This window comes from Pygoscelis adeliae, unplaced genomic scaffold (genome assembly GCF_000699105.1).
Source record: "Pygoscelis adeliae isolate BGI_AS28 unplaced genomic scaffold, ASM69910v1 Scaffold397, whole genome shotgun sequence".
Taxonomy (NCBI): domain Eukaryota; kingdom Metazoa; phylum Chordata; class Aves; order Sphenisciformes; family Spheniscidae; genus Pygoscelis; species Pygoscelis adeliae.
Genome location: NW_008825212.1, coordinates 40,906 through 47,027, shown reverse-complemented (window position 1 = coordinate 47,027; position 6,122 = coordinate 40,906). Strand labels below are relative to the sequence as shown.

Genomic DNA, 6,122 nt, shown 5'->3' with positions numbered 1-6,122 from the left:
CAAGGGGCACCCAGCCGCTGCCTCCCAAGCTGCCCCAGGATGGAGGCGTGGGCTGGGCAGGGCGCTGGGCCAGATCGTGTCTGCTGGCTCTGGCTGGACCCGCCTCTGTGCTGCTCCGGCGTAGCCCTGGCAGCCTGTGCTGGCTCACGTAGCCAGCGCTTGCTGTCCTGCTGGAGGTATCCTGCCTTCTGCAGCTGCGGTTATTCTCTGCTCAGGTTTAATTTTGTTGCGAAGAAGCTGCACAAACGGGTGCTACAGCTTGGGGGCAACCCTCTGCTGCCGGTGGCATTGGGAGATGACCAGCATGACTTGGGGTAAGAGCCCAGTGGAGGGGTGGCAGGAGGGGGGGAGCCCTAGGGTGCACTACAATTTTGTCCTCGGGCTGATGGCAGGACTGCATATTGCTTTACCCCAGCCTTGGGGACAGCAGTGTGCTGCTCCCACTCTGGGTCTGCTCCTGCGCCCCAGGCGTGGCCAGCAGCCTCCTGCTGCTCTCTGTGAACTTGATGGTCTCTGCTCAGAACTCTCCTGTGCTGGAACCAGGGTCGCTTGCTTCTCCAGGGTGTCCCACGTCCCCCAGCATGTGCCAAGGTCTCCTGGCTCTGCCCCAGTCCTGTTCAGACCAGGGGACGGCTGTGTCACACAGCTGCATACCTGCAGGCATTACAGCAGCCTGAGCCGTTCTGCTGTTCTCCTCGCATGGGGCAGAGGCTCTGTGTGGCTCGGGGGGTCGGTGACTGCCACCGGTTGTGCTTGGGGGGTTGGTGGTTCTGTTCAGAGGTCAGTGGTTGGGTCCCAGAGAGCGAGTGAGTGCTTAGAGTGGCTGAGATGTGTTTCCAGACCTGAAGCTGGAAGGGAACCGCGTGGAGCGACTGTGCAGCGAAAGGGGAGCAGAGGTGGTTGCCCAGGGGCGGCCCAGCGTTGTCTGGGTGCAGGGGTAGCAGCGCTTGAGCCTGGAGGGATGATGCTGCACTGCTGCAGCCCAAATTTCCCGCTTGCAGGCCAGATGCAGTGGTCGATCCATGGCTCCTGGCCTTATGGGACAAGATCCTCGCCTTGTATCCGCTCCCTCCTGGCCTTGAGATCATCAGTCCAGATGTACGGTGAGTGCAGAGGGTAGGCAGGGGCTGCTGGAGCTGGCTGGTGTGAAATGCCGTGCTTCCTTGGCTGTTCTACGGGGTGGAGACATGCCCTGCTTTGACCAGGAAGCCTCCCCACACAGCTTCTGGTGTCCGAAGTATCCCTTGGAATTGGCCACGGGTGGCCCATCTTTCTCTGGATGGGATGTCCCCTTGTCCCCTGGGTGTGTGTGTCAGCTGCCCCGGCAGGGTTTTGCCCATCTGCTGTCCTGATGTGCCTCTGCCCTTGGCAGACCAGCTGAGCGTGTGTGCCCAGCCAGCCTCCCTCTGCCTGTTTTGGAGCCTTTGGGATCTTCTTCTCCTGACAGACTGCATTATGTTCCCTTACCACAGGCCAGCTCCAGCGGTCAGGGACGATGGGTGGTGGATACAGTGGGAGACTTCAGGCCTCTCCCTGCTTCCAGCCTCTAGCACTACAACAGCAGAGGAGCTGTGGCGTGGAGGTAACCACACTGCATTGCTCTCCTCCCCACAGCCTACCCCCAAAATACACCCTGCACTACCTGGCTGAGGACTCCCTGCACCCTGATGGTGGCCTGCTCCAGCCGACAGCACCCAGGGCTGTTCCCTCTGAGCTGCATCCCTTTGCTGCCCGGGTGGTGTCCAATCAGCGGCTCACGGCAGAATCCCATTTCCAGGATGTCCGGCTCATCGAGTTCGATGTCACGGGCTCAGGGATCACGTGAGCATTTTCCTGACTCCCCCAGGCTTTGCTGTGCAGGATCAGGTGTCCTGTAGTCTGCCTTCCTCTTCCACTCCCCTTCTTCAGTAATATCTGAGGCTGCAGCCTCATGGACATGGTCCCTGCTGTGCTGTCCCCCTCCATGACAAAGTCAGGGGTGTATGGCAGTGTGGGTCTTGCCCATGGACCAGCTCTCTTTGCCTTGTCAGGTTAGGGCGCATAACGTTAGTGACACTGGAAATTTGGCTGAGTTGTGGCCTCTCCCCTGGTGCGGGTGCTGGTCGGGCTGGCGGTCGGGAGACGTAGTGATGATCCAGCCCCAGAACTGCCCCGAAGACGTGCAGCAGTTCTGCCAGCTCCTGCGCCTGGATCCAGACAGACACTTTGTGCTGAAGCCCACAGAGCCCGGTAGGTCCTGCCCACTGCTCCTTTCCCTCCCTGCTGGGACCAGGGCAACCTCCTGAACTCTGGCTCAGCCTGGAGCTCTGCTTTTCCTTTGCTTTCGACCTGATTAACAGGGAGTTGGGAGTGGCTGATGGATACAGCACCTCTGCCTGTCTCGCAGCATGGGGGCTCTCCTTCCCTCCCAGCGCTCTGTGCGTGCGGATCCCACGTTAGGGCCAGTGTGACTCATGGGAGGGACCCAGCAGTGTCCCGGCTGCACCCGTGCCTTGTGTCTTTGCAGCCCCCAGCCCAGAGCATGGAGGATCCTGCAGCCTCCCCAGCCCAAGACCCCAGTCGGGTTGCTCACACTGCTGCCCCATCCTGGGGAGCGCCAGAGCTGTGGGGGCAGCAGGCAGGCGGCGCTTGGGTGTTCTGCCCCGATGCTGGCACTGAGCTCTTGCCGCTGCCTTGTCTTGCAGGCACATCCCTCCCTGCCCTATTGCCGCAGCCCTGCACCATCCGGCACCTGGTCACCCACTACCTGGACATCTCCTGCGTGCCGCGGCGTTCCTTCTTCGAGCTCTTGTCCTACTTCTCTACAAACGAGCTGGAGCGGGAGAAGCTGCAGGAGTTCAGCTCTGCACAGGGCCAGGAAGAGCTGTACAGCTACTGCAACCGGCCCCGCAGGACCACTCTCGAGGTAGGGCTGGAGGAGCATGGCAGACTCACTCCGTAAGGGCTGTGCCGTGGCATAAAGCACCCAGGCAGATAATCGGCCATAATTTCTTGGCTGGGGAATTCACACTTCACCCACTTTCTGAAGTGTTCTTGGATTTCCACGGGTGGTTAAGACCTCCTCCAAATCCTTCTGGGCTCTGTGGTGGGCCCTGTGCTGCAGCCTGGGGGCGAGGGGAGGGCAGTGGGACAGTCCGGCTGGTGCTCAGAGGTACCCAGCGTGGTGCCTTCGGTCGAGGGCAGCGTGGCACAGCAGTGTGGGACAGACTCTGACACCCTGAGAAGCAGGTAGGCTGCCTTCTGGGGTGTACCAGGTGTCACCTCGCCTTGGCTTTGCAGGCCCTCTGGGATTTCCCTCACACTACGTGTGCCATTCCACCCGAATACCTGCTGGACCTCATCCCTCGCATCAGACCCCGCGCCTTCTCCATCGCCTCCTCCATGCTGGTAAGAGCTCAGCCCTTTTCAGCCTCATGTCAGGCTCTGAGCTGGAGATCTTGCAGGGCCAGGGCTGACCGTTGGTGCCATGCACGCTGCGGATGTTCAGGCTGTGTTCCCAGACCCCCTGAGCACCCACGTCCCATCCAAACACCCGCTCCACTGTGAGCCTGCGTCAGCCCGACATGCTGGATGTAAACCCCAGGGCTGTACCAGCCTCCGGATTAGGGTGCTTGCCCTCCTGCAGCCCTGCAAGTGCCAGGGCTGGCCCAGTGCACTGCAGAGGTCTGACGTCCTTGTCGGGGGGAGCAGTGGGAGGTGATGCCATGGAGGCTGGGAGCTTCCTTGAGTGGTGTGGCCGTGGGAAGGGGGACTGCTGCTTCCTGCTGCTGCCAGGAGGTGGCAGTGGGACCTGGCCCGGGTGGCTTGGCAGATATCAGCCCAAGCACGGATGGCCTTTGCCCTCCGTGGTGGCCTCTTGGGTTGGACAGTCTCTGTCGCCACTGCCAGCTGTGCAGAGCGTTCCTGCAGCAGTGCTTGTTTGGGAAAACCCCCTTCCCCAGTGGAAAAGTTTTGGGCAAGGGTGTGCTGCATTCTGTGTCTGAGCGGCCATTTCAGACTAGGATGAGTGTTGCAGATGCTCTGGCAGGAGCTGAGCCCAGGCTCTGTCCCTGGAGGAGGCACTGGGCTCTTCCTGCAGAGCCGTGCTGGGTGTCTTCGCATTTCTCATGGCTCCTGTCTGGACACAGGCTCACCCTGACCGGATCCAGATCCTCATGGCAGTAGTGCGGTACAAGACACGGCTCAGCAAACCCCGCCGTGGTCTCTGCTCTACCTGGTTGGCTTCTCTCAACCCAGAGCAAGGTAACATTGCTTGGATTCTGTGAGGACTCTGTGTGCTTGCCACAGCACACAGTGCTGATCCCACGGGACAGTGGTGGAGCTGTATGCGTGCTGGCCATGTGCTGGAACTGCATGGACCCTGGGTGGAGGACCACCACCACAGGGAGCTGGAGCGCGCTGGCTTGGCCGGGCAGGCTGAATTCACAGTAGCCATCCTTCCTCACTGCTCCTATGCTCTTCAGAGCATGGCATGCTCCTCCAGCTTGCCCTGAGCTCCTGTTTTTCTCCCAGTTGCTCGACCCTCCTGCTCCCAGCGCCAGTGTGCCCCGCTGTCCCACAGTGGGCTGCTCCTGGCATCCTGGAGCTGCTAGTGCTCTGACTGCTGGACACCTCGAGCCCCATAGCACCAGCTCTGGGAAGAATGGTCCTTCCTTTGAGTACATCCATCCTGTCCTGTGAAGCCTGTGTGTGCTGCTCAACTGCTCTAATCACAAAACCCCTCCAGCTGTGGGTCCCCAGGCAAATGTGACAAGCTCACAGGGCCTCCCTGCTATAGGATGGTAGAGAATTGCTCTGTATGACTCCAGGGCAAGATTGGGTCTTCTCTGAGTACCTAGACGGGGATCTTCACCCCTCCTCTGGCTTCCAGAGGAGGCAAGTTTGGCCCTCCCTTACTTGACAGCCAGGCTGAGATCTCTACTCGCCTCTACTGCTGTCTTCCCTGGCACCAGCTGTGTGAGGAGAAGGCTGTCCCACGGCCCGTGTGCTGTGGGACTCTTGCCTTGCTCTGGGGTTCACTCAGGTGCTTGCAGAGACAGTGCTGAGACAGCTGAAGTGCTTTTCGTACACACATAGTGTGCCCATGGCACCAGGAGTGCCTTGGTGCCAGGGTGGTGGTAAGCCAGGTGCCGTCCGTATCTTCTGAGCATCCTGGAAGAGCTGGGTGCCCAGCTTACCCTCCGCAGGGTGTCACAGGTGCAGTGGTGGTGGGGTGATGCTAGTCAGTCTGTTTGTTTTGCAGGTGATGTCCGGGTGCCTCTTTGGGTGAAGAAAGGAGGAATGAAGTTCCCAGCTGACCCTGACACCCCCGTGATCATGATTGGCCCTGGCACAGGGGTGGCACCTTTCCGAGCAGCGATACAGGAGCGGGTGGCACAAGGATGTAGAGGTGAGGGATGGTCCCGGGAGGGACTCGGGATGCTCCTTGCTGCAGGTGGGTCTGTGTTCAGCATATGGGAAGGAGGGACTGGGGGCTCCTGAGGGTTTGGACAGGCTCAGGCTTTGCTGTGTTTGAGTGGGAGCAAGCTGGGCTCTGGGGCAGGTGAGGACCAGAGCCTGGTGTGTGCAACCTGTGTGGTTATTCACAGGCTGTGCTGCCAGGCTGCTCCTTGGGTCAGGGAAGGGTTCTGCAGAGGCTCTTTCTTGGCTCTCTGTGAGTGGAGATGGGTTGTGGAACTTGTCTTCTGCTGCACAAGGAGTCGTGTCTCTGCCCTTGTCCCATCCTCATTCACCTGGCTCAGCTAGCAGGAAGCGGAGTCTGTTGGAGGGGAACAGGCAGCCCTGGAGGGCTCTTCTTGCCCTACCTGCCCCCCACCTCCTGCTTTCCCAGCACACAGGAGCTTCTAGTTGCCACAAGCCACCTGGCTTAATGGTCACACAATTCCTGACTCCTCCTGGCCCTTCCAGGCCAGGGCTGTCAGCCAGGCCTGGCAAAGAGGTGAGAACCTTGGGGCTCTGCTGTGGGTCCCATGGGCACCAATGGTCCCCAATGTTCACAGAGCATTTGGTCCACCCAGCACGGCCCTTCTGGTCTGCTTTCTGCAGGGAACTGCTTGTTCTTCGGCTGCCGCCAGAAATCCAAGGACTTCTATTGCCAGACAGAGTGGGAAGAGCTGGTGACG

The 6,122-nt window shown here is 60.2% G+C and overlaps 1 protein-coding gene across 1 annotated transcript in view; it reads left to right on the top strand.

Moving 5' to 3' along the window:
* Window positions 1-6,122, top strand: part of NDOR1 (NADPH dependent diflavin oxidoreductase 1) — an 11,656-nt gene that overhangs the window by 2,668 nt on the left and 2,866 nt on the right. Inside the window, exons 5-13 of the mRNA XM_009329048.1 lie at window positions 216-314; window positions 1,002-1,103; window positions 1,615-1,820; window positions 2,107-2,229; window positions 2,685-2,905; window positions 3,280-3,387; window positions 4,128-4,242; window positions 5,243-5,389; window positions 6,046-6,116. Of these exons, the coding sequence (XP_009327323.1) occupies window positions 216-314; window positions 1,002-1,103; window positions 1,615-1,820; window positions 2,107-2,229; window positions 2,685-2,905; window positions 3,280-3,387; window positions 4,128-4,242; window positions 5,243-5,389; window positions 6,046-6,116 (1,192 nt within the window). The remainder of the gene's footprint in view (window positions 1-215; window positions 315-1,001; window positions 1,104-1,614; window positions 1,821-2,106; window positions 2,230-2,684; window positions 2,906-3,279; window positions 3,388-4,127; window positions 4,243-5,242; window positions 5,390-6,045; window positions 6,117-6,122) is intronic.